This window comes from Nelusetta ayraudi, unplaced genomic scaffold (genome assembly GCF_046127955.1).
Source record: "Nelusetta ayraudi isolate G7.1 ecotype Tasmania unplaced genomic scaffold, CSIRO-AGI_Nayr_v1 ptg000230l, whole genome shotgun sequence".
NCBI classification, from domain to species: Eukaryota; Metazoa; Chordata; class Actinopteri; order Tetraodontiformes; family Monacanthidae; genus Nelusetta; species Nelusetta ayraudi.
In genome coordinates this window covers 110,838-136,439 of record NW_027466279.1, presented here as the reverse complement: position 1 = coordinate 136,439, position 25,602 = coordinate 110,838, and the positions used below count along the sequence as shown (strand labels likewise).

Below are 25,602 nucleotides of genomic sequence, written 5' to 3'. Positions count from 1 at the left end.
TTCAAGCACATTTTGTTTTGTTTTTTTGATTTTTTATTTTCTGGACTTGGCATTTCTAATATTCTATGTACTAATATTAAGACTAATACTAATATTCTACGTACTAATACTAATATTCAATAAAATGCAAAGAATATTCAAGAAGAAATGTTTCCTTCTTTCAGTATTTATTAGAATACAGATCAATAAAATACATTTTAGATGCAGAAACACAATGAAGACAACAACGTCACAATTTGAACAGGAAGTGATGTAAATAATAGTGATGTCATCAGACAGAGGCAGGAGGGCGAGAGAGCGAGAGAAAGACAGAGAGATACTCCAGGTGTGAACAGGTGACCATCACTAATCACATCAAGAAGATCAAGAGTTTAGACGAAGGCAGAAGATTCACTTTCAGAATTGACTCACCAAGTGAACCAGTTCACCACAACACTAGTGAACTCGTTCACATCTGAACCAGTTCACCAGTGAACCAGTGAACCACTGATCCAGTTCACCAGTATACTGTCAGACTTCACGAATGACAGAATCGAGTCAAGAATCAAGAAAAATAAAAAAAGAATAAAAAGAACTTTTGGCCCCTTGGAGACACTGAGCTCAGCGACTCAGGCAAGTCAGACAACAGTGACTCAGGTGAGTCAGACAGGCTGCTGAGCCGGTTCGTGGTCGGAGGAGGCGGAGCTATTCTGGCGCTCCGGCGCCCCCCGCTGGGTGCTGCAGGCCACCACTCTGCTGCCGACGTCCCTCTTCCTCTCGAAGTAGTCGACAAGCGGCGGCTCTGTCAGCAGCGAGGCCAGCACCTGCTCGAAGGTGATGGACCAATCAGCATCTAGTGTGCTGCCCCGGCCCCGGCCCCGCCCACCGCTCAGCAGCGAGTCCTCGGCTCCGTTCCCCTCCTGCTGCTGCTGCTGCTGCTGCTGCTCTGGGGCCACGCTCCCTCCCGGCTCCGCCCCCCGGGACTCAGGCCCTGCCCCCTGGGCCTCAGGCTCCACCCCTTTCCTGCCATTGAACCTCTTGCCGACCTCTCCCAGGCGCAGCAGCAGGCTGGCCACCGTGGCCATGGAGTGGTACAGCTGCTGCTCCTCCGCCTCCTGGCTGAACATGTTGTACAGCGACTTGCACAGCTCGATGAACTGCTCCTGCAGGGGGCGCAAACGCGCACACACACACACACACACACACACACACACACACACACACACACACACACACACACACACACACACACACACACACACACACATTAATACACAGGTGTGTAACAGCCTTTATTATTAGAAGAAGAAGCAGAACCCCCTTCAGATGAATCATTTAGATGAATCATTTCATTTGAATCATGACTCATTTCATTATACAAGGGGTCCGAACAAATGCACAACACGCACACACACGCACAGACACACACACACAAACCTGGTTCATCCTGGGCAGGTCTTTGATGGTCTCAGTCTTGGGTTCCTTCTCCTCAGCCCACATCCTCAGGTAGTACTTGTAGTCCTTCACCTTCTCTGAAACACACAATCACCCTCTGGTTCTGATTCAGGTCCAGGTCTAGCACTCCAGACCCTGGTTCTGATCCAGACTCAGGTTCTGGTCCAGGTCCAGGATTCCAGCGGCTCAGGTTTACCTTTCTTCTCTTCTCCGTCTCCAGCTTCACCTTTCACTGCCTCATCTGCACACAGACAGGAAGTGACATCATCAACAGCTGCACCTTCAGCGAGCGAAGAGTGACATCACTGGGAGTGGGCGTGGCCAGAGAGATCACGCTGACCCTCAACCTTTAGAAAGCGTGAACACAAACCTGACGTCACTTCCTGTTGGCCCACAGAGTCCAGATGAGACTGGAAGGAAGATTCTGAGGAGCAGAGACGAAGAAGAAGAAGAAGAAGAGGAAGCAGAAAAAGAATAAAAAGAAAAAGAAAAAGAAGAAGAAGAAGAAGGAGAAGAAGAGAATGAGAAGAGAATGAGAGACGGCAGGATGAAGGAGGTGAAGAGGACGAGAAACATTCTGTCTGTCAGTCAAGCAGGAGCAAGTTCCAGGTGGAGGTCAGTAGTTTGGGTGTAGGTCAGTAATTTGGGTGGAGGTCAGTAGTTCCAGGTGGAGGTAAGTAGTTTAGGTGGAGGTCAGTAGTTTCAGGTGGAGGTCAGTAGTTCCAGGTGGAGGTCAGTAGTTTCAGGTAGCGGTCAGTAGTTTGGGTGGAGGTCAGTAGTTCCAGGTGGAGGTAAGTAGTTTAGGTGGAGGTCAGTAGTTTCAGGTGGAGGTCAGTAGTTTGGGTGGAGGTCAGTAGTTTCAGGTGGAGGTCAGTCGTTTGGGTGAAGGTCAGTAGTTCCAGGTGGAGGTCAGTAGTTTCAGGTGGCGGTCAGTCGTTTGGGTGGAGGTCAGTAGTTCCAGGTGGAGGTCAGTATTTTGGATGGAGGTCAGTAGTTTGGATGGAGGTCAGTAGTTTGGATGGAGGTCAGTAGTTGTGTTACCTTGTGTGGTGTCGTCTGTGAAGAAGTGTGTTGCTTCCAGAGCTGACTCCGCCTCCTCAGGACACAGAGCTGCAACACACACACAGCAGAGAGGTGAAAACACACCGACACACCCACACCCACACCCACACACACACACACACAGGTGAGCTGGCTGTACCTGGAGGGAGGTGGAGCTTGTAGAGAAGTTTGAGTTTCTCCGTCATGTCGCCGTGATACATCCCACCTGCAGACACACACGTACACACAAGCTGAGCACACACACACACACACACACACACACACACACACACACTGAACGCAGACTCACTCAGTCCAGTGATGAACTCCTTGAAGTTGACCAGGCCGTCCTGGTTCTGGTCCAGCAGCTTGAAGAGGCGTGCGGCCAGCGTGGCCCCGTGACCTCCGTGACTCCCGCAGGTCCAGGGCGCCAGGGCGGCGTAGAGTTGTGTGAACTGGGCCGGGTCGACCCGGTACTGCTCCAGGTAGGGCAGGCTGGGGTCGTGGCGCTGGGCCGCCAAGCTGCTGGAGCCCCAGTAGCAGCTGCTCATGTGCTGTGACTGGAGGGGGTGGAGGGGTGGGGAGGGGGGTGAGCTTGCAGCCAATCAGCACCTCACAGGTGAGTCAGCTGAGTGTCAGCTCCAGGAAGTGACCCACCTTAAAGAGACAGTACAGCTGCTCCAGCTCCTCGATGCTAAAGGCCGACTCAGTCATCACAGCCCGGACCTACACACACACACACACACACACACCATCATCATCATCATCATCATCATCATGTGTCGGTGCTAGCGGCACATTAGCCAGTAGCATAATAGCATCACCTACCACGCTCCTCTTCGCTGTGTCCTCCAACGACTGGATGACCTTTAACCTTTGCTTGAACCTCATCTGCTCGATGACGTCAGAGCGCAATGTTCCAAACTTCTGTCAAGAGGAAAAACATGGAGGTCACGACAGGAAGTGGAGGTGAGGACAGGAAGTGGAGGTGAGGACAGGAAGTGGAGGTAGACCTGGTAGGAGGCCCTGATGAGCTGGAAGACGTCGACCTCTGCTGGCGGATCCTCTCCATTGGTCAGCAGGGCGTGCAGGTGGGGAGTGGGCGGAGCCACAGTCTGGTTGTTCACTACGTTGTCCAGGTACCTGACAACACACTCACTGTTGTTACCTGGTGGGACCATGCGGGTTCCTGGTGGGTTCTGGTCAGGGATCTGGTCTGGGGGTCCTTGTCTGAGTCCTGGTTTTGGCTCTGTTCTGGGTTCTAGTCCTGGTCTGGGTGTCTTGGTATGGGTTCTGGTTTTGGTTCTGCTCTGGGATATGGTCCTTCTCTGGGATCAAGTCTGGGTTCTGCTCAGGGTCCTAATCTGTGTCTGGGATCTAGTGTAGGTCCTGGTCTGGGTCCTGGTCTGGGTTGTGGTCCTGGTCTACAGCCTACCTGCCCAGGATGGTCATGGCCTCGCCCTCATCGCTGCAGGACAGCAGGGCCTCCATGTTGTCGTGGAGCACCGCCAGCGCCACCTTCAGAAGCCAAGAACAGCAACCGCTTCAGTTCCAGGTGGGGTCTACTTGGCCCAGGTCCAAGTGTGAAGCACTGACCTGGAAGATGACCTTGATACCCTCGTAAAAGAAGCAGTCGACCAATAGGACGGCGCTGTCAAAGGGCATGACGGACAGGAAGAGGGTGAGGAACCAGGACAGGCTGATGGTGGAGATCACGCCCAGGTCCTGCATGTGGTGGTGCAGCTGCGGCAGGAAGACTCGCGTCAGGTCCTCAAACACGCCTTGGTCCACCAGAGCACCTGCACAGACACAAAGCAGGTCACACAGCAGGTCACACAGTGCCCCCTGTGGCCACTGACACCACTTGCAGGCCACGTCGCCACTCGGCACACCAGGAGGTCTGGGTCGGCGAAGAGAACAACTGACCTCCACCTGGATCTACTGACCCCCACCTGCAACCACTGACCCCCACCTGCAACCACTGACCTCCACCTGCAACTACTGACCCCCACCTGGATCCACTGACCTCCACCTGCAACCACTGACCCCCACCTGCAACCACTGACCTCCACCTGGATCTACTGACCCCCACCTGCAACTACTGACCTCCACCTTGCAACCACTGACCTCCACCTTGCAACCACTGACCCCCACCTGCAACTACTGACCTCCACCTTGCAACCACTGACCTCCACCTTGCAACCACTGACCTCCTCCGGTAGTCACTGACCTACGACCCTGGTGTTGTAATAGTCGGGCAGCATCCTCTCGCACAGCGCCACCAGCAGCCAGAAGGCCTCCTCTTCAGGGCAGTAGAGCAGCAGGACCGAGGTCACGATGTTCATGGCCTGCCGGGGGACCAAAGACGTTCTGTTCACTTCCTGTGGACTCTGTGTGTGCGTGTGGGACCGGCCCGGCACCCAGTGGTTACCTGGCAGTACCCGATGCCGGGGTTGCGGTGGGCGTAGGCGGTGAGGACACGGCGCAGTGCCGCGATGCCCATCTCGTTCTGGAAGGCTCGGTGCTCCGGCATGGAGCGGTGCAGGTCCCGCTCGATCTCCTCCGTAGCCAGAGAAGACCGGCCCAGCGCCTGCTCCACCAGCTGGCCGTAGTAGCCCGGGTGGCAGGCCAGTTCGTTCTGGGCTCCTGGACAAAGGGGGATATGGGGTTAGAGGTCAAGGTCAAAGTTCAATCCGGCAGTGTGGCGAAGAACCCAGACGGACCGGAGAACAGCAACCACAGTTCTCCCCGGAGCCGCTCTGGGATCCCGTTGAGGACCAGTTCCCTGGTTCTGGAGGTCCGGTACATGCAGACTCCTCGGCCAAACTCGGAGAAGTGGATGTTCCAGGCCTCCTCCTTCATCTTCTCTTTCATCTGCAGGTCAAGCACAGACAGACCATGGATGGAGCTGCAGCTGCAGCAGGCGGCGCCTCGCACCTCCTGGTCAGAGTCCGGCTGGACCAGACGACCGATCTAACCTGACACTTCCATCCACTTCTCACCAACTTTCTGACTGTGGTGACCTCCCACCAGCAGGGGGGGGGGATGTTGGCCTCAGCTAATACTGGCCTGGGTGAGGGTTCCACCACCACAGAGGCTAATTTAACCATCAGGGGTGGGCAAACTACGGCCCAGGGGCCATATGGGGGTTACTTAAGCCTTTCAATCCTGGAACTCACAGCTTTGGGTCCCAAGTCCTCCGGAGCGGTGCTGCGGTAGAGCTGCAGAAGACCCTGGCTGGCGGTGGGCAGCCCGCTGTGGTAGTGGCGCCTCTGCTCACCAGACTCAGACGCTGCGGCCGACTGGAACAGCACCTGAGGACACAAAACAGCGTCACCGACTGGCAAAGGTGGACGAGCACTGAGGCCGTGCCGGACGCACCGAGGGTCCGGCGCTGTCGGGGGTCCGCTGCAGGAAGTCGGAGATCCGCTGCACCAGGAAGTCCCGGTCTTTGAGGTTGGCAAACAGGAAGGTCATCTTGTTCTTGGTGCTGATGGATACGGGACACGGCAGGACGCTGCTGCTGTCGGCCTTCTCCACCACTGACACCTGGCCGGGCAAAGCATGATGGGTAAAAACCAGGCGCCAAACTGCCAGGGGATGGAGGGCGTGCCGACCTGACCTCTGACCTCTCGGAGCGGAATGATGAGCTGGCAGAGGTCCTCCTCCTTGCTGCTGAAGCAGATGTAGTTGTTGGAGATGAACAGCTGTCCCACCACGTGCATCTTGGTGAAGGGCGTCCACAGCGTGCAGTCCGTGTGTCCGTCAAGACGCTCGTCCTGCGTCAGCCGGAAGGCCAAGCGGTAGCGCTCGTTCTTGGCCCGGGCATCCAGGTCCCTGCCCAGGGAACAGCAGCAAGGGGCGGTCAGAGACCATCTGGGACCTCCTACCTACCTCACCTGAGCGACAACGGCGGTGACAACCTCTTAAGGGCCGAGACGTTCTTTGTGGTTCCTCCTGCAGGTCTGGGCAGCGACTGGTCGGCGCAGAAGGACTCGTTGTCCAGCAGCTGCCGCATGGCAATGTTGGCCAGCTGCTCCATCAGCTTGAAGGTGTCGTTGACATTGAGGAACATGGAGAAGAAGTGCTGGGTGTGACGGGTGCTGACCCGGACACTCTCCGGGAACACCAAGGTGGAGTTCTTCTCGAGCTGGGTCACCTCGGTCCAGGGCACCACCAGGCTCACTGAGGAGAGACGGGGACACGTCAACCTGGGAGCAAGGAGCCCAGGGTCACAAGAACCTAGGGTCACCAGAACCCAGGGTCACTAGAACCCAGAGGGATACTAAAAGGACCCAGGGTGGAGTTCTTCTCCAGCTGGGTCACCTCAGTCCAGGACTCCACCAGCCTCACTGAGGGCCACAGGGACACGTCAGGGACTGCCGAGGCCGCGTTCTCATTGGCTGCTCGTACCTTCTTTGCCCAGCAGGAAGGAGTAGAAGCACAGGTGGTTGACGGACAGGTAGAGCCAGCCCTGCCGTGGGACTCGGCCTTTCCAGGTGCTGCAGGAGTAATAGTTGACCAGCTTCTCCTCCTCCGGCATCCCGAACAGCCTGCGCATCTTCAGCTCCGCCTCCCGGAACTTCCCGCACTCCTCCTCCGGCTCCTCGCCCTGCTTCAGCCGCTGCTCCTCTGCGATGATGCCCTGCAGGAGGTGACAACGCTCGTTGATGCCCGGCAGACAAGACAAGACACCGGCAGGTGGATCCGAGACGACCTACGCAGATCTTTCCCTTCACGAAGGTGGTGACGTCCTCGTCGCTGTCGAAGATGGAGATGGTCTGCAGCAGGTTGGACTCCAGCCAATCCCAGTGCTCCGTGATCTCCTTCCTGGACGAGCCTGTCAGACAGAAAAACAGGGTCATCCGAAGAAACCAGGCTCACTAGGAGAACCCAGTTTCACTAGGAGAACACAGGGCCACTAGAAGAACAACGGGTTTACTAACAGACCACCAGGTTACTGTGAGAACCCAGGGTCACTGGGTCACTAGCTCTGGGTCCGAACGACTCACCACAGGCGATGTTCCAGTAGATCTGGGAGTCGGCTGTCTGCAGTAGGATCCGGTAGGGAGCCACCCGGGCACTGGAGTCCAGAACTACGTCCAGGGTCCCGACCAGGAGACCTGGTCAGACAGGCAGACAGACAGACAGACAGGTGACCCGGAAGTCGCGCTGGACCCAGAAACTACACAGTGAATGACAAACGTGAGGTGCGTCACTGCTGTGTCCAGGGGCCACGTGACCGTCACCCGAACGAGGACTTCCTGAGTGTGTGTGTGTGTGTGTGTGTGTGTGCCGTGGGCTCCGTGCACGGGTCGGTGTGGCCTCGGACCGGAAGCAGCGGACCCAGACTGACCGGAGAGGCCCCCGCCGCGGCCGTGTCCTCTCCTCCGCTGCAGGATGAAGAAGGGGTTGGCCCGCTCCGACAGCCACAGCGCCCCGGCCAGCAGCACTTCCTCCGGCTGGAGCCACATCACCCCGGCCCGCTGAGTCAGACGAACCCAACCGAACCGAGATGCTGCTGCGGCTGATGCTGCTGCTGTTGATGCTGCTGCTACTGCTACTGCTGCTGTTGATGTTTTCGCTCAAGTCAGCTGACGACTCGTCACTTCCGTGTCCGGCGTAACTACGTCACATACTGGCGTTTTTCTAAATACAAATAAATAAATAATAATAATAATAATAATAATAATAGCGGTTTTAATAACCGGAAGTGGACAACGAGAGAACACGGTTCGTGTTTTTTTCGATGTAACTGGTTGAAAGTGGAAAAAACGCAACGATTTTATTATGTTTTTTGGTTGATCGTCAACGTGTCGCTATAGTTGGGAAAACTGGGTCACGTGACTGTGTGAGCGGCGTGTGTGGGAGAGAAACAGAGAGAGGGAGCGCAAACAGCGCCAGACAATCATCAGCACGGTGGTATTTTCAGTGAATCGGCTCATCCCATAAGAGTCGGACAAGAATTAATGCGGACTTCCGGAAGTCTTTCAAAAGCAAACGAGACACTTTTTTTTTTTTTTAAATTGACGTCAGTCACTTCCTGAATCGAGCTGTTTTCCTCTTCCAGTGAGACTGCGGACACGTTATCACGTCACGTGACGTTTCTCCCCTCTGGTCAGCAGCTCTGCCCCCTGCTGGACAGCCAGGAAGAGAAGTCTCCTGAGTGACGTCACCAGGGGCGATCAAGTGATGTAGCTGGAGAAGGTCAAAGGTCATCAAATCAATGTGTGTGTGTGTGTGTGTGTGTGGTGCCAGCAGCCTCATATTAAAGGTAATAACACATTTTAATGCAGAGGCAAGAACAGACAATCACCATCACCTTCATCATCATCACCACCTTCATCATCATTATCATCATCTTCCCCTTCAACATTATCATCATCTTCATCATCTTCATCAGCTCCTCAGCTGAGTCCTTCAGCTCCTCCACAGGCTACACTGATCCATCAGCAGGTTATAGATTGTATAATGCTGTTTATAGATACACACAAGGGATTTAAAGGAGCAGTCCATCACCTCAGTCGGCCAATGGGACGGCAGCACACGCAGTCATGTGATCTGACCGACCGCATGCTGCTGCTGTGACTGCCGCTGCCGCCTCCTCACTGGCTCACAGGTCAGCTGACCAGGATGCTAAATTAAGCTAAGCTAGGCTCACAACCTTGTGGTTGGGTGCCCCCCGGTGGTGCAGGAGGACACGCCGCCTCTCTGAAATGCTGGACTGTCCCTTTAAATCTAACGACTCCACAGAGAAACGGTTTTTGCTACGGGGGGATTCAACACAAGTTCACAAGTGTTCCTCTCAGGGTACCCGACCAGGGCCGGGACCTGGGCCAGGACCAAATCCAGGACCAGGGCCAGGACCTGGACCAGGGTCTAGGACTGGGTCCAATACTAGGGCCAGGACTGGGGCCAGGACCAGGTCCAGACCCTCCAGATCTTCAGAGCCAGGTTGTGATGTCAGCGTTGGTCAGCCAATCAAGGGGTCCCAACACCTTCCGAGTGTCCCTAGTGAAGTGAAGAGGAACCACATCCTCAGAGTCTGGACGTCAACCTGAAGTTTCAAGTCCAGTCTCAGTTTGGTTCCATGAGGTGAGACAGAACTCAGGAATCACTTCAGGAACCTTTCCAGAAGAAATGTTTCCTCAGCCTTCATTGGACCGTTGAGTTTGAGACCCTTGGAGACAGAAACACTTGATGGGACAAAGGCACCCGGTTCCGACCTCCACAATGGTCCCACCAGCTTCTTCAGGGAGCAGTTTGGAAGCTTGCACACACACCTTCTTCCATATCTCAGAACCTCTGTAGGCCATCAGGAGGTCCAGTCCAGAAGTCCAAGGAGCAGAGCTGGGGATGTTCGTTCCCACACCAGGAACCTTCGACGACTCCTACAGAAGCCAGCAGAACCCAGAAGAACCTTTAGGGAGACTGTGAATCTTTGGACTTTCTCAAGGACACTGGGTTCATCCCAACATTGTCCAGGTTCCGTTAGGCACTCGGAAGTTTCTACACAATAAATGGGGACGTGAAGGGATTCAGGAGACGTTTGGAAACCAAGTACGAGCCCTTAAATCTTTGCAGAAGCCTTTGAGATCCCAAATCTGAGCCTGTGGTCCGACCAGCTGGTCTGGGATCGGCTGATCTCTCTCTCTGGTTTCTACCACGTGACCTAGATCAAAGGGCCGTTCCGTCCCACCGAGCGACTCTTGGGAGCAAACAGGTGTAAAGTGAAGGCCAGGAACTACTGGCCCCAAGGCCAGGAACTGGTCCGAAGACCAGGAACTACTGGTCCTAAGGCCAGGAACTACTGGTCCTTCGGCCAGGAACCGGAGGGGGTCTGATGGGGTACACGTCGAAAAGATTGTCCACGTTGGCATCAATCGCACCCAGACCGTCCGCTGTCGACCTCTGCTGTCATTGGCCAAGGTGGGAAGGGGGCGGAATCTGGGGGTCGGGGGGTGGGTGGGAGGGGGGAGCCATGTCCTCAGGACTTGTTGTCGTCGTAGAGGTCCAGCGAGGCCTGGAGGTCTGACAGCTCCACCTCACAGACCAGAGACACCGAGGTCCTGTTGAAGAGACGGTGGCCACCTGGAGACACACAACACAACACAACACCTCAGAGACACACAACACCTCAGAGACACACAACACAAGACAGCTGGTGTGTGTGTGTGTTCTCACTGGTGAGGGCGGTGGTGATGTCAGCGGGGGCAGTGGGCGTGGCCTGCGGGGGGCTGAGTGGTTCCAGGCTGATGGAGTGGCTGGCGTGGCTCAGCGTCGCCCCCTGGCTGCTGGAGGTCCGATTGAGGCCCAGAGAGTCCACATCCAGGACCACCGAGTCCACACAGGGTAGACTGGCCTGCAGGGGGAGCACACACACACACACACACACACACACACTCACTCACTCACTGGGGGGAGAGGGGAGGGGTGTGTGTGTGCGTGTGTGTGTGTGTGTGTACCGTGATGCCCAGCTCCTTCAGGATGTTGACTTTACACATTGGGCAGGTGCAGTGTTCACTCAGCCAGGGGTCCACACACACCTTGTGGAAGACGTGCCTGCACACACACACACACACACACACACACACACACACACACACACACACACAGGGTGAGGAGGGTGGGAGTCTGTGGTGCAGGTCAAAGGTCAAAGGTCAGGGCGCCTCCTCACTTGCAGGGCAGGACTCGCACCACGTCGTTGAGCTGATAGGCCTCAATACACACTGCACAGTGGCTGAAGTCCGGCTCAGTCTCCTGGACCAACACACACACACACACACTGGGTCAGGGAGGGGCAGGACTTCCTGTGTGGCTGGAAGCAGGAAGTGGCTCTCACCTTGTCGCCCTTCTTCAGCGTCCTGGTGGTCAACCTGCTCAGGGCCTTCTGGGCCGCGTCGCCCAGCCGCCGCTGCACACAGAGGTCAGAGGTCAGAGGTCAAACAGGAAGAAAGACCTGGGTGGGTCAGGGGTCTGCCTGCTCTCCCACACTGAAGACTACATCTCCCACAATGCTCAGCAGCTCCCGGCAGGAAGTCGGGTCACGTGATTTCCAGGCACAAAGTCTGCTCATCAATTAATGATCGTCATGAATTATTAACAGTCCAGCACAGCAGCACAGCAGCAGCAGCACAGCAGCACAGCAGCGCAGGTGGAGACTGGTGTTGTAGACCAGATGGCACCAACACAGACCCAGGCCAAGACCAGACCCAGACCAGACCAGACTCAGACCAGAGTATCTTTTTTAAATTCCAGTTTGCTTCTAAATCAGTGTTTCTCAATTATTTTACCCCCAGGAAGAAGAAAATATTTTGCCCCCCCGACTCTCCGCTGCGACTATAAATAGTATAATTTGTCGATACAGGTGTTATAATTACACCTCTGCGTAACATTGATTCCTTATTGACATTAAAGAAAACAAAAGAGAAAGAAATTCAGACCAACTGACAACAAATTACTTTATTAACATTGTTTGTTTGTCTGAAATGTAAAAAAAAAATTGAATCCTTATTTAAAGTAAAAACAGTTTTGACCGACTAATTAAACGACTTAAAGCTGAAAAATAAAATTAAATAAATCAATAAATAACAATAAATTCAAGTTCGCCACGATTTTCCCCTGAAAAAACTCAAGCGGCTTTATCAGTGTGATTGGGGTGTATCGCCTGTAGGGGGCGCCTTCATTCATCTGCCGGACGTCTAAAGACAATATTTCATATTGTGTTTACGATATGTCTGGAGGCTTTGTTCACTGCACATGCAGCTAATAGCTTCTCCCTGCTCGCACGTCGACAACACGAGCGGCACTGCCATCTACTGTAGTGGAGGTCCAATTACACTGTGCTAAATCAAAGAGCTCTTCGAAGCGATGGTGTCTTTTAATAAAGTTCTCAACATTCTGCTGCTTTGCCGACCATTCTGAACCATTCTCAAAGAAACAACTTTGCTTCATAAAATTAAAAAATAATAAATGAACGAGGAATAAGGGGGTAGGGTGTCACTCTGGGTGTCACTCTGGGTGTCACTCTGGGTGTCACCAACAGAGTGAAAGGAGGCAGTGGCTGGATTTGGTTCTGTTATTATCGTGTTATTACAGTGTTGGCTGCGTCTCAACAGGTCTGGATTAAAAAAAGAACCAGTCCACCCAGTGCCAGACCCAGTCCAAGACCCTCAAAGAGCAGTCTGGAGACCAAGACTGGTGAAGACCCCTGTGAAGACCCCTGTTCCAAACACTAAGCAACGCAGATACAAGCCAGCTGTCCCGTCAATATTAGTGGGAAACTTCAACGCACTCCAGAATAAAGTGGAGCTGATGAAAGGCCAGAAGGTCCAGCCGGTAGAGCAGTCTGGTCTCTGGTCTAGTCTCTAGTCTAATCTCTGGTCCAGTCTCTGTTCTAGTCTCTAGTCCAGTCTCTAGTCCAGTCTCTTGTCTTCTCTCTGTTCTAGTCTCTAGTCCAGTCTCTAGTCCAGTCTCTGGTCTCTGGTCCAGTCTCTGGTCTTGGAGCCGCCACCCCCCCCCCCCCCCCCCCACGATAAATCTGTTGCGATGTTGACACTGGACTGGAAGATCTCGGGACGTTGGCTACATGAAAAGCAGCTCGTGGCACTAGCAGTTCGGGTGCTGGCGGTGGTGCTAGCTGTTAGCAGTAGCGTTAGCGGTGGTGCTAACCTGGCTGCGGTGGCGGGCACCGCTGTGCCGCAGCTTCTGGATGAAGTAGAAGACGAGCCAGGCGGAGGAGATGATCATCAGCACCATGAAGGAGATGGAAACCAGGACCAGAGAACCCCGAGCCTGAGGACGCTGAGCCTGGAGCTGCACCAGCACCGTCAGGTTCCTCTGCAGCTGCACCTCCAGCTCCTTCCCATAGGCCTCCGTGATCATCACCGCTACCAAGTCCCCAGTACCTGGAGGAGGGGAGGAGGGGTTGCAGGGGGCAGGAGGAGGAGGGGGAGGAGGGGGGACGTTATTTTGTGAAAGTATCACAGTTTTACTTGATACTTTAAATGTTATTGAGTGCTCGCTGACTAACTAGCGATGGTGCTAACTAGTGGTGGTGCTAACTAACTAGCGGTGCAAACTAGCTGTAGCGGTGCTAGCTAACCCTCGTGGCCCATGCGGACGGTGCGCTCGCTGGAGTTGTTGTAGATGAGGACGGCGGAGGCGTTGAAGGCGGCCGCCCGCAGGATCTTCTCCCTGAAGGTGCAGTTCCCTCGCTGCAGCAGCGCCACCCACTGGAGCGTCCCTGCAGGAACCAGGAAGCGAGTGTTGGGGTCGCAGCCCTGCCGGTCGACCACTGGAGGGAGACACACAAACCATTGGGGGTCAGGAGAACCAGGTTCTGGAGGGGTGGGGGCAGGACCAGAATGAGGTCCAGGACCACAGTCAGAACCAGGACCAGGACCAGGACCAGGTCCACAGTCAGGACCAGGACAGCAGCCGAAAACAACACAGAAATAGCAGCAGTGCAGCTTTAAGAGCAGCTGCAGTGACCTTCAACACCTCCTGAAACCAGACACCCGACCTTGAAGATCTGCTGCTGCTGCTGCTGCTGCTGCTGCTGTTACTGCTGCTGCTGCCAACACCTTCCACTTTCACGCACACACACACACACACACACACACACACACACACACACGGTTGAGCAGCACAGAGACCTTCTGGTGGTCCAGCAAGTCTGGGACCTACCTCCCAGGTGGGGGGCGGGGCCCAGGACCAGCCCCCTGCTGTCCACCCGGGGGGAGTTCTGTCCGTAGGTCCCATCGGCGCTGCTCATCACCTGGACCAGGTTCCCCCGGCCGTCCAGAACCGTCACGTTCACCGTCACGCCCAGGTTCTCCTCCGGGACCAGGCCTCGGTCCGAGCGCAGGGCCTGCACCCAGCGGCCTGGAACCAGCACCAGGACCAGGACCAGGGCCGGGGCCGGGGACCTCATCTTGACCCTCAGTCACTGCTCATCCAACCTGAAACACAGAAGAGTGACAGTTACAATCCTTGAACGCCTCCTGAAGCTAACATCAAGTACATCAGGGCAAATCTTGGTGTCCCTGAACGCCTCCTGAATCTTGGTGTCCCTGAACGCCTCCTGATGCTAGCAAAGCTTCAAACTTGGTGTCCCTGAACGCCTCCTGAGATTTGGTGTCCCTGAATGCCTCCTGAAATTTGGTGTCCCTGAACGCCTCCTGATGCTAGCAAAGCTTCAAACTTGGTGTCCCTGAACGCCTCCTGAAATTTGGTGTCCCTGAACGCCTCCTGATGCCAGCAAAGATTCAAACGTGGTGTCCCTGAACGCCTCCTAAAAATTTGGTGACCCTGAACGCCTCGTGATGCAGGGTGAAACTGTCCCGCCCTCTAACTGTCTCTGAACAGGAGGTCCACTCACTGACGTCACTGCCCCCAGATCACACTGACCGCCTCATGACGTCACTTCCTGTTTCTGCAACTCTGCGGTCCACCTGAAACGCCCCCCCCCACCCCCACCCCCCGGGGGGTCTCTGTCTTGTCCTCTGACTCACTGACTGACTGTCAATCATCATCTTCAGGAGACAACGTCCCGCTTCCTCCTGACATTGCGCGTGCGCGTGGCATGTCGCGCGCCTCTCTATCGGTCGGTCGCTCGGTCCGCTAGCTTGTCGTGAACGCGCACCGATGTGAAGGTTCTCTCACCGACAGACAGACAGGCAGCAGGCGGCGCTCCCGGCGGTCGCTCCCCGGCCTGCCGTCGCTCTCCTCGGGCCTGGTGGAGCCGCGCGTGCCGGTGCTCCGGTGCTGAGCGGCGGGGCTCCGCCGAGGCTGCAGGCCGCCGGATGCTGCGGTGTCTCGGCGAGGTTGTGGCGCGGCGGTCGGTCAGCCTCTCCCGTCTGTCGCTCCGGGAGGCTCGCACTGCGCAGGCGCGCAGCTCGGGCACGGGAGGGGGGGGCGGGGGGGTGATACTGGTGGCTGAGGCGCGTACGATACCTTCTTCACCTGAGAGTTTGTTCAAGTCTCGCGATAACAAACAGCCGAGGCTCCGCTCCGTCCGATCGATCGGTTGATCGATGATCCGGGCGCAAGGTCAGGGTCCGGTCCCTTCGGCACCGGACTTGACCGCGGGAACCCGAACGCCTCACGGTGCTGTCGTGTTCGACAGTTGATTTGACAGAAGGTTCAACACTGCCACCAAGCGGGGAGATTGAGAAACTGATGAAGATCAATTATTATTTTATTATTATTATAACACCACTTCCGGTTTGTGTGTGTGTGTGTGTGTGTGTGTGTGTGTGTGTGTGCGTGTGTGTGTGTGTGTGTGTCCCAGCGACAAATCAGAGCAGTTCTGGCCCAGACTGTGTCAGAGTCCAGCCACCAGGGGGCACCAGAGACCATTTGTAGCTATGGCCCGCAGGTCTCCGTCTCCTCTTCTTCAGTTGTGCAGGAGCTGTGAGCACGGCTGGACGAGGAGGCTCTGGAGGAGCTGCTGGAGGTTCTGGAGGAGGAGCTCGAGTGAGGGTGAGATGGTGAGATAGTGAAGGTGAGACAGTGAGGCAGTGGGAGTGAGACTGTGAAGGTGAGACAGTGAGACAGTGAAAGTGAGACAATGAGACAGTGAGACAGTGACACAGTGAAGGTGAGACAGTGAGGCTGTGAGACAGTCAGACAGTGAAGGTGAGACAGTGGGAGTGAGACAATGAGACAGTGAGGCAGTGAGACAGTGAGACAGTGAAAGTGAGACAGTGAGGCAGTGAGACAGTCAGACAGTGAAACAGTGAAGTGAGACAGTGAAGGTGAGACAGTGAAGGTGAGACAGTGAGACAGTCAGACAGTGAAACAGTGAAGGTGAGACAGTGAAGTGAGGCAGTGAGACAGTGAAAGTGAGACAGTGAAATTGAGACAATGAGACAGTCAGACAGTGAGACAGTGAAGGTGAGACAGTGGGAGTGAGACAGTGAGAGTGAGACAATGAAGGTGAGACAGTGGGAGTGAGACAGTGAGACAGTGAAGGTGAGAGTGAAATTGAGACAATGAGACAGTCAGACAGTGAGACAGTGAAGGTGAGACAGTGGGAGTGAGACAGTGAGAGTGAGACAATGAAGGTGAGACAGTGGGAGTGAGACAGTGAGACAGTGAAGGTGAGAGTGAAATTGAGACAATGAGACAGTCAGACAGTGAGACAGTGAAGGTGAGACAGTGGGAGTGAGACAGTGAGAGTGAGACAGTGAGAGTGAGACAATGAAGGTGAGACAGTGAGGCAATGAGACAGTGGGATGGTTCAGGACCAGGATGTTGTGCTGGTGCTGGTCACTCAAGCAGAGATGGAGACACCAGGTCGTCCTGGAGCAGTTAGAACCCTGAACCTTTGGTGACCTTTGACCCTGCCTGCAGCTCAGGAGCAAAACTGATGGACCTGGAGAGCCACTAAGTGGAAAAACAGCCCCAGGATGCACTCTCTCACACACACACACTCTGCCTGGTGTGTGTGTGTGTGTGGTTGTGTGGACTGTGATGTCACCTCCAGACAGCCGGTGTTGTGGTGGAGGGTCTGAAGGGTCTCAGGTTCTGTCCTGGGTCATGGGTTCTGAGGTGGGGATGTGGTCCTGGAATGTGGGGTCCAGGAGGTCCTGGGGTGTGAGGTCCTGTGGCGGACCCGGGTCCCGAGGTGCGGGGTTCCCTCCACCCTAAATGTGGCTTCCTGCTCCCAATAAAGAGCTTCTTCTTCTTCTTCTTCTTCTTCTTCTTCTTCTTCTTCTTCTTCTTCTTCTTCTTCTTCTGCTGCTGCTGCTGGACGGGTGGAGGGGCTGTGATTCCAAGGCTCACAGGGGTCAGAGGTCAGAGGTCAGTGACCTGCTGGAGGAGATCAGACCAGGACCAGAGACCCTGGTGGAGGATCAGAGATGGAGGTCAAGTCCTCCAGGGTCTGACAGGAAGTCATGGGACACAGCTGACAGGAAGTCCCTCCCCCTCATTCAGTCCACCGGGGGGGGGTAAGAGAGCCAATCAGAGGCAGAGAAAAAGACCTTCAGGGGGAGAAGATGTCCAGCAGAGGTCAAAGGTCGAACAAGCTCCACGGAGGAGGAGGAGGTCAACAAGTGCCTGTGGCTCCGCCCCCTCGTGACATCACTGGTCGGGACAGAGTCTCGCCTGTTTCTCTCCCTCTCTCTCTCTACAGATGTCTTTCTGACAACAATCGCTCCATCTGTCCCCCCCGAGCCCCCCACCACTAAATCTCCCGACTAAGCCCCTCACTCACACACACACACACACACACACACACACACACACACAGTGATTGAAAGCCAATCAAAAAGCTATAGAGAAGTGCTTTGGTGTGCAGCCACACAATCAGCGTGTCGGTGGGGGGGGGCTGCCAGGGGGGTCGGGGGCGTGGGGGAGGTGGGGGTCAGCTAGAAGGAGGCCCCGCCCCCCCAGCGGTGGCCAGAGAACAAGGCCAGATGGCTCCTCGTCCATCCAGGCAGGACGCTAATGTATCAGGAGGCTCACCTGTTAGCAGGTCACATGACCAGCTCACCACTGACACATTGCTGGGTGTCAGGAACTGTAATTGGCTCTGACTGGCCCTGGAGCTGGTCTCTGGTCTTGAAGCTGGTCTTTGGATCTGGTTTCTGGTCTCTGGAGCTGGTCTCTGGTCTCTGAAGCTGGTCTCTGGTCTCTGTAGCTGGTCTCTGGTCCTGAAGCTGGTCTCTGGTGTCTGGAGCTGGTCTCTGATCCTGAAGCTGGTCTCTGGTGTCTTGAGCTGTTCCCTGTCACTGGAGCTGGTCTCTTGAGCTGTTTTCTGGTCCTGAAGCTGGTCTCTGGTCCTGAAGCTGGTCTCTGGAACTGGTTTCTGGTCTTTGGAGCTGGTCTCTGGTCTCTGTAGCTGGTCTCTGGTCCTGAAGCTGGTTTCTGGTGTCTGGAGCTGGTCTCTGGTCCTGAAGCTGGTTTCTGGTGTCTGGAGCTGGTCTCTGGAGCTGGTCCCTAGCCCTGGAGCTGGTCTCTGGAACTGGTTTCTGGTCTCTGGAGCTGGTATCTGGTCTCTGTAGCTGGTCTCTGGTCCTGAAGCTGGTCTCTGGTGTCTGGAGCTGGTCTCTGGTCCTGAAGCTGGTCCCTAGCCCTGGAGCTGGTCTCTGGAACTGGTCTCTCGTCTCTAGAGCTGGTCTCTGGTCTCTGGAGCTGTTCCCTGGCCCTGGAGCTGGTCTCTGGAGCTGGTTTCTGGCCCTGGAGATGGCCCCGGCCCCTAAGGGCCCCTGAGGGCCTCTGCTCCGGTCACGCTCTCTTCTCTTTCACTGACAGTTTGTTCTCAATTAGATTCTTTTGTCGTGCAGTGAAAGACTTCCACCCCTCTGCCCCCTTCAACCCCCCCCCCCACCCCCGCCCTTCTCACCCCTCCCACTACTGACCTCACTTCCCCCCTCACCCCCCCCCCAACTCCACCCTCCACTGACTCTTCCTCTGTGGTGCTGAATCACCAGAGCTCCACTGAGCGTTGGCCTCATCGTGGTGCAGTTCTCCTCCTCACCTGCAGGGGGCACCACCTTCTCCTCTGTCCTCTTGGAGAAGTTCCAGGAGTCGAAAGAGCAGGAAGGAGTGGGAGGAGGAGAGGAGGAGCAGGAGGAGCAGGAGGAGCAGGAGGAGAGGAGGAAGAAGTGGAGGAGGTGGAGGTGGAGGAGGAGCTTCTGCTGAGCCGAGAATCAGGAAATCAACTCCTGTTCTGGAATCCAACAGAACATCCTGCCAGACAGTCACATGACCTCAGTCACATGACCTGAACACACTGAACACCGGCCAAAAACCGTAATGTGGTCCCGCTGTTAATCGAAGGGGCTCAAGTCTTCCAGTCACACGACCAGCTGGAGGACCAATCAAGGGAAGGAGGTCCTTCAGACTGAGGCCTCAACAGGAAGACTCTCAGACTGAAGACCAGGTCTCACCCCTGACCCAGGTCACATGACTTCAAGTGACATGACCCCACATAACAGCCAACTCGCAATCAAAACACATCCACATCTACCACCTCAGAGTCTGACCAGGACTGCAACCAGGACCAGGGCCAAGATCGGAATCAGAACCAGGATTAGAACCAGGTGGAGCAGAAGACCCTGAACTTGGACCAGGACCAGGACTGAGCACCAGGATGGGGCACTCTCTTATCCCACGTCCCACGTCCCTTGAATGCAGCAAGGTGTCCTGCGGGGAGGGGGGTCACAGCCAACTATACCCAATTGGGGGGGGGGATGGAGGTCTTGGGGGGGGGGGTGGAGGTCTTGGGAGGTTGCAGGTTAGGGGGGTGGAGGTCTTGGGGCTCTAATGGGATTTTCACGGAGCTTTTCCAGGATCAGCCTCTTGGCTGCAGGCCGCCTCACTTCATGTCCAATTACTGAGGACCCTCAGAGGACCTGGACCTGGAGTCCTGACTACACCTGGACCTCTCCAGAACCAGGGACCTGAACAGGAAGAACCTAGGACCAGGACCAGAGAGCAGCAGGACCAGGACTGAAGTGACTGGGTCCTAGGGCTCCAAAAGGTTCTGTTGGGCAGAACCCGGATTAGGATCAGGATCAGGATCAGGACCAGGACCTTCAGAACCTGGACTTTAATTCAGGATTTGAATTCTATATCTTCAGGACAACACAGTGTGTGTGTGTGTGTGTGTGTGTGTGTGTGTGTTACTCCTCCTGAAGCAGCTGAACACCATTCACTCTGGAGTTTGCAGTTAGAAGCTGAAACATCTCAGAGGAGACGTCTCCAGGTGTCTCCTCCACACCTGACTCACTTCTGCCTGACAGGGGATCCAGCAGACAGGGGATCCCCCCCAGGGATCCAGCAGACCTTTGCCTTCATCCTCAGGACCCTCAGTCGGAGAAGGAAGGAGGTTTTTGAGACTTCCTGGAAGTCAAAGTGACGATGAAGATCCATCAGCTGGACCTCCGACATCCAGCCAGGAGACAGAACCTCTGGAGTGGATCACTGGACCACTTTGACTTCTGACCTTCTGTACGTCCTCCAGGTCATGTGACTGCCAGGCAAAGTGTGACATCATCAGCGAGTGCAGAGAAGAGTCATCTTCCCACTGAATCACTGATTCAAACATCTGAATCACTGCTGCTGCTGCTGCTGCTGCTGCTGCTGCTGAGGGCTGTTGATGCACACACACACACACACACACACACACACACACACACACACCACACACACACGCACACACACACACACACACACCACACACACACGCACACACACACACGCACACACAGGTCTTTGACAACTTGTTCTGTTTGGAGCTGTGAGCCGTGAAAGCAGCGTGAAGCAGTGAAGAAGCCATTAAAAGAATATTTTCCCTGCGTCTCCTTTGTGCTGCTCCCCCCACCTCCACCTCCTCCTCCTCCTCCTCCTCCTCCTCCTCCTCCTGCCTCACTGCAGCACCAAAAACCACACAAACAAATGCAAATTTGGATGTGAGAAGTTTTACAGCGAGGAGGGGCAGTGTGTGTGTGTGTGAGTCGGTGGGGTGTGTGTGTGGGGGGGTGTTCAGGGGGACGGGGAGGCGGGGGGGTCGGGACCCCCCCCAGGTTTGAGAGGCGGCTGAATGGGCTCTGAAGGACGGCCTAATTAATCTAAGTACGGCTCCAAAAAGGGCCCACTTGGAATGTTCTTCAGGCCCTTTATGCTGGTGGGAGGGGGAGGAGGAGGTGGGAGGGGGAGGAGGTGAGGGAGGAGGTGGGAGGGGGAGGAGGGGAGGGGCCTGGAATAAAGGGGCCAAAAGGAAGAAAAGAGAAGAGAAGAGGAGGAGGAGGATCAGGCCTCCACCTTTTCACTCAGCCCCTCCCCCCCTTTCCACCTCCTCCTGCTCCTCCTCCTCCTCCTCCTCCCCACCAGAATCAATCACTCCGGGTGCCCCCCCTCCTCCCCCTGGCCAGACGGAGGAGGTGCGGCCGGCGGTCAGGTGGGACAAAGGCAGCAGCTGAGGGTGAATCAGTAACGGAGCTAAAGGATTAATGGAGCCGCCTGGGAGGAACCAAGGAGCAGCAGGAGGTCTGGAGCACCTCCTCCTTCACAATCACCTCCTCCTCCAACAATCGCCTCCTTCTCCTCCAACAATCACTTGAAAGCAGGAGCTCAGGGTGTCCACACACACTGGAGGCCCTTCAGCTCCTCTAATAAGCTTTTAACTGTTTTACAACCACCAGGGTTCTGCAGGCCACCTCCCCCCACCTCCTCCATCCCCCCCCCCCTCCACTCCTCCGACTCTACTACAACAATCTCTTTCATGTCTTGGTCCCACTTTTCTTCACACAAAAAGTTGTCAAGAGCTGCAATCAAAACCCCTCAGAGAGGAGGTGGGGGAGGAGCAGGAGGAGGAGGAGGAGGTGGAGAAGGAGAAGGAGATGGAGGAGGAGCAGGAGAAGGAGGAAGAGGAGGAGCAGCAGGAGCAGTTTTTCCTCTAGGTGGCCTCCTGGTGCAGCTCTGGTCCTGGTTGCCATGGAAACGGTTTACTGCCCATCAGGGGTCAGAGGTCGGCTGGGGGCGGGGCCTCAGCTGCACCACCCTGGTTCACCAGCAGCCAATCAGGAGGCTCAACTCCTGCCCAAGTCAACTGACTCAACTGACTCAAATGATTCAAATGATTCAACTGATTCAATTGATTCAACTGATGGATGAGCTGAGTGAGCAGGTGGGGGAGGGGGGCAGGGAGGGGGTGAATGCCACGCCCCCTCGGGAGGAGGAGGTGGAGGTGGGGGAGTTACAGGTGCGGAGAGTGTGTGTGAGGGGGTCAGAGGTCATCAGGGGGGCAGAGTTCACGACTCCATCTGTTTACCTGGACAGCTCAGTTTCCTGATACCTGCCCACCTGTGTGTGTGTGTGTGTGTGTGTGTGAGAGTGTGTGTGTGTTCCTGCTGCCTGGCTGACCTCCTGATTGACACTTTCCTGTGAGTCTGTTCTACCTCTGTGGCCTCAAACACACACACACACACACACACACACACACACACACACACTCACTCACTCACACGGCCTGGGGCTGAGTGTGTGTGTGTGAGTGTGTGTGAGTGTTGAAGCCTCCTCTCAGCCTCATTAGCGCCTCTTCAGCCTCCAGACGAGCGACAGCAGCTACGACTGTGACGTCATCACCGTGATGTCACAGCGATGATGTCATCACTGCCAGTTGGAAGTGAGATGAGGCGGAGGAGCAGGTCTTCATCACTGTCCACTGGACTTCCTGGAGAAGACGAGAGGCTCCGTCCACCTTGCGTCCAGGAACAGGACCAGGATCAAAACCCCATCCAAGACCAAGACCTGGACCTGGACCAGGACCAGGACCGGGACCGGGACCTCCTCACCAGCCTACAGTGGACGAACCTCCACCAGGAAGGAAGTGCAGGAGGTTCTGGTCCCTCCCACCATGAAGAACCCTGTGACTTTCTCCTGAGCAGAAGCTTCTGGATTGAAGAAGATCTGCTGCTGTCTGAGGTCATGTGACTCCCAGTGAGAGGAAACATCATGTCCAGCCACCAATCAGGACACACACACACACACACACACACACACACACACACACACACACACACACACACACACACTCATACCCTGCAGGCTAAAGACTTGTTGATGAAACAGAAGCTTAGGTTGAGCCTAATTGGTCCTTTCAGTGTGACCAGAGGGGTGGGCGGGGGCAGATGGGTGGGCGGGGCCAGGGGGTGATTAGCTGAGCAACCACAGCACCACCTGTTTGATCCACAGAGCTTCTAGCCAACAGCTCCTCCAGAACTCAGTGAGGACCAGGAGAACATGGAAAGGAACCTTCCAGCTGGTGGACAGCAGCAGCAGCAGCAGCAGCTCCAGACCCTGCAGCTCCTCAGAGGAACCACCAGGAGTTGCTGGTCTGTCTGTCTGGTGGAAAGAAGCCATCATGAGCCCGAACCTCAAGACCAGACCAGGAAGCAGCTCAGTGGAGGTGGAGCTCAGCTGCCGAGGAACCTACTGAGGTGCCTCAGGTCCTCCTGGGCTCACATGCTTCACTCTTAACCATCAGGTCCAGCGGCTGCAGCTCCACCGCTCCTCCTTCTCCACACCTGAGACACATCTGACCTGAAGCAGCAACCAGCAGCTCCTCTCAATGTTCTGCTGGGACAGTTGGTCATCAGGAACACCTGATCAATAAACTCCATACACTCATTTGATGATGAAGATGATGATGGTGATGATGAAGATATAGATGATTAAGATGATGATGATGAAGATCATTGAGGGATCATCAGCCTGCAGTGGGCGGTGGCTTCTTCACATCATCTCATCAATATTCATGAGGCTCATTCATGTTGCAACAAAAAGTCTTGACTCTCAAGTTTTTATAGAAACGTTAGAAATCTTTATTTCATAGAAAAACCGGAACCGGAAGTAAATAGAATAAAAACAAAATCTCTTTATGTACAAAAACAGCAGATCATGTGACCAACAAGTGTCGTCCAATAAATACAAAACATCAACAGCTGGAGTGGGGGCTAACTGCGGGGGAGTGCAAAGAAGGAGGAGGAGGAGGAGGAGGAGGAGGAGAGGCATCAGAACCGGGATCCAAACCGGGCTCTCTAAGGCACAGACTGTCCGCCGCCGCCGCGGCTCAGCTCAGAAGAGTCCCGACGCCGCGAAGCCGCGCAGGCCGCTGAACAGCGCCCCCTGCGGCATGCGGAGGCCCTGCTCCCCGGCGGGGCTCCCCGGGGCGGAGGTGCAGCGGTCCGGGGAGCCTCCGGAGCTCCAGGAGCTGCAGGAGCCCGAGTCGCAGCTGGCGGGGCTGGCGGGGCCCTGCAGCGGGAGCCCCGGCAGCAGGAGCCCCGGCAGCAGGAGCCCCGGCTCGGCAGGGTCCCGCCGCTGCTGGCGCTCCGCCAGGCGCAGGGTCTCCGCGAGCGCCCAGATGTAGTTGTGGGCGAAGCGCAGCGTCTCGATCTTTGTGAGCCGCGTCTCGTCCGGCAGCGCGGGCAGGACGCCGCGCAGCACCTCCAGCGCATCGTTCAGGTTGTGCATGCGGTTGCGCTCGCGGTCGTTGGCCTTCACGCGCCGCGTCCTCTTCACCTGCACCTGCCCGTGCACCCCGCCACCGCGGCAGCGCCGTCGCCGCTTCTTCTGCTGCTGCTCGGGCTCCGGGGACGCGGAGCGCGCGCTCCCGCTGCCGCTGCTGCGGCTGCTGCTGCTGCGGGACTCGTCATCGTCGTCCGCGTGCGGGAAGAAGAGGAAGTCGCAGCTGCTGCTGCTGCTGCTGCTGCTGCTGCTGCTGCTCTCAGGGTCCGAGTACAGCAGCGGCTCCATGCTGTCTGGTCTGCGGGGTCCTGGTCTGCGGGTCTCGTGCGGCACGTGCCTCGGTCGGTGCGTGTGTGTGCGTGTCGCTCGTGCTGCCGCAGCCGCTGAGCCTGGCACACGACCGGCCTCAGCCGCAGCTTATATAGCGGCCCCGGGACAAAGAGGATGCCCCCCCACCCCCCAGGCCCCCCTGGCCCGGGAAGGAGGTCTGTCCCGTGCCCCGTGCCGGGCCGCGAGCCGTTCATTAACATAATGACGCCCCCCCCACCAGAGGAGCGTGCCGGCGATCACAGCCGACCAATCACAGCCCACCACTGGCCACGCGAGCAAGCACGATCCCGCACATCCACCCGCCCCGCCCCCCCTCGAAATAGTGACACACACACACAAGGTGGAGACGTTGCACTCACAATGTATGTACGCACACACACACACACACACACACACACACACACACACACACACAAACGAGAAAGTGACGTCAACGCGGTGGATCCGACCAACCGGAAATAAACAATAAGAAGAAAAAAACAGGTTCAGCACAACATGAGACTGGACACACACACACACACACACACCGCTCCCACGTTTGACTCTGAAAGTCTGAATATCAAGTCACATGACCGGACAACTTCTGTGTGTGTGTGTGTGTGTGTGTGTGTGTGTGTGTGTGTGTGTTGGGGGGGTGATGGAGTGTGTCTGGTCATGTGACAGCCGAATTTCTCATCTTTTATTTCAGCGAGGGGGGGCCGGGGGGTGGGGGGGTGGGGGCTCTCATTTATAAATAATTACACAATGTTTGGAGTCTTCAGGCATGTATAATATATCAAAGCCATTAGAGGCTGATTGTCCCATTGTGGCCCCGGG

General features: G+C 55.9%; 4 protein-coding genes and 1 long non-coding RNA gene across 7 annotated transcripts in view; 2 read left to right on the top strand and 3 right to left on the bottom strand.

Annotated features, from left to right (window-relative positions):
* Positions 1-150: 150 nt before the first annotated feature.
* Positions 151-8,065, bottom strand: tbc1d9b (TBC1 domain family member 9b). 2 transcript variants are annotated; one of them, XM_076016622.1, is made up of 23 exons: positions 7,832-8,065; positions 7,488-7,598; positions 7,197-7,315; positions 6,889-7,120; positions 6,399-6,660; positions 6,105-6,312; positions 5,857-6,024; positions 5,655-5,789; positions 5,199-5,349; positions 4,907-5,121; positions 4,706-4,823; positions 4,072-4,274; positions 3,911-3,993; positions 3,489-3,618; positions 3,304-3,402; positions 3,133-3,201; positions 2,786-3,035; positions 2,636-2,701; positions 2,476-2,544; positions 1,805-1,858; positions 1,631-1,675; positions 1,417-1,511; positions 151-1,142 (listed from the first exon to the last, which is right to left on the bottom strand). In XM_076016622.1, the coding sequence occupies exons 1-23, from the start codon at positions 7,947-7,949 to the stop codon at positions 642-644; spliced, it is 3,501 nt and encodes a 1,166-aa protein (XP_075872737.1). In that variant the 5' UTR covers positions 7,950-8,065; the 3' UTR covers positions 151-641. The 2 variants fall into 2 exon arrangements, with proteins under 2 accessions (XP_075872737.1, XP_075872738.1); XM_076016623.1 differs by having other exon boundaries at positions 3,304-3,399.
* On the top strand, positions 1,980-2,467 carry LOC142882090 (uncharacterized). Its single transcript, XR_012925740.1, has 3 exons — positions 1,980-2,062; positions 2,121-2,264; positions 2,323-2,467. It is a non-coding gene; the product is annotated as an uncharacterized LOC142882090 (long non-coding RNA).
* A 678-nt stretch (positions 8,066-8,743) lies between the features above and the next one.
* rnf130 (ring finger protein 130) lies at positions 8,744-15,612 on the bottom strand. 2 transcript variants are annotated; one of them, XR_012925738.1, is made up of 10 exons: positions 15,142-15,612; positions 14,164-14,438; positions 13,580-13,771; positions 13,147-13,382; positions 11,318-11,389; positions 11,153-11,235; positions 10,941-11,037; positions 10,660-10,837; positions 9,398-10,566; positions 8,744-9,342 (listed from the first exon to the last, which is right to left on the bottom strand). XR_012925738.1 is itself a non-coding variant. In XM_076016529.1 (9 exons), exons 2-9 carry the CDS (start codon positions 14,408-14,410, stop codon positions 10,463-10,465), a joined length of 1,209 nt encoding a protein of 402 aa, XP_075872644.1. In that variant the 5' UTR covers positions 14,411-14,438; positions 15,142-15,612; the 3' UTR covers positions 8,744-10,462. The 2 variants fall into 2 exon arrangements, 1 of the variants encoding a protein (XP_075872644.1); XM_076016529.1 differs by having other exon boundaries at positions 8,744-10,566.
* Positions 15,613-21,793: 6,181 nt separating this feature from the next.
* exosc3 (exosome component 3) overlaps positions 21,794-25,602 on the top strand; it is an 80,847-nt gene continuing 77,038 nt past the window's right edge. The window contains exon 1 of the mRNA XM_076016610.1: positions 21,794-21,812. The gene's annotated coding sequence lies outside the window, so the exon portion shown is untranslated. The remainder of the gene's footprint in view (positions 21,813-25,602) is intronic.
* Positions 23,789-24,927, bottom strand: neurog1 (neurogenin 1). The gene has a single exon (XM_076016630.1). It carries the CDS (start codon positions 24,742-24,744, stop codon positions 24,067-24,069), a length of 678 nt encoding a protein of 225 aa, XP_075872745.1. The 5' UTR covers positions 24,745-24,927; the 3' UTR covers positions 23,789-24,066.

Excerpts from the sequence above, each read along its gene's own strand:
- tbc1d9b (XM_076016622.1), bottom strand. The coding sequence starts at position 7,949 with ATGTGGCTCCAGCCGGAGGAAGTGCTGCTGGCCGGGGCGCTGTGGCTG. Across the intron at positions 7,121-7,196 it reads TCGTGAAGGGAAAGATCTGC|GGCATCATCGCAGAGGAGCA; the intron begins GTAGGTCGTCTC and ends CACCTCCTGCAG. Across the intron at positions 4,824-4,906 it reads CCGGCATCGGGTACTGCCAG|GCCATGAACATCGTGACCTC; the intron begins GTAACCACTGGG and ends GTCCCCCGGCAG.
- rnf130 (XM_076016529.1), bottom strand. The coding sequence starts at position 14,410 with ATGAGGTCCCCGGCCCCGGCCCTGGTCCTGGTCCTGGTGCTGGTTCCA. Across the intron at positions 13,383-13,579 it reads CGTCCGCATGGGCCACGAGG|GTACTGGGGACTTGGTAGCG; the intron begins GTTAGCTAGCAC and ends CCCCTCCTCCAG. Across the intron at positions 11,236-11,317 it reads CGCTGAAGAAGGGCGACAAG|GAGACTGAGCCGGACTTCAG; the intron begins GTGAGAGCCACT and ends GTGTTGGTCCAG.
- neurog1 (XM_076016630.1), bottom strand. The coding sequence starts at position 24,744 with ATGGAGCCGCTGCTGTACTCGGACCCTGAGAGCAGCAGCAGCAGCAGC.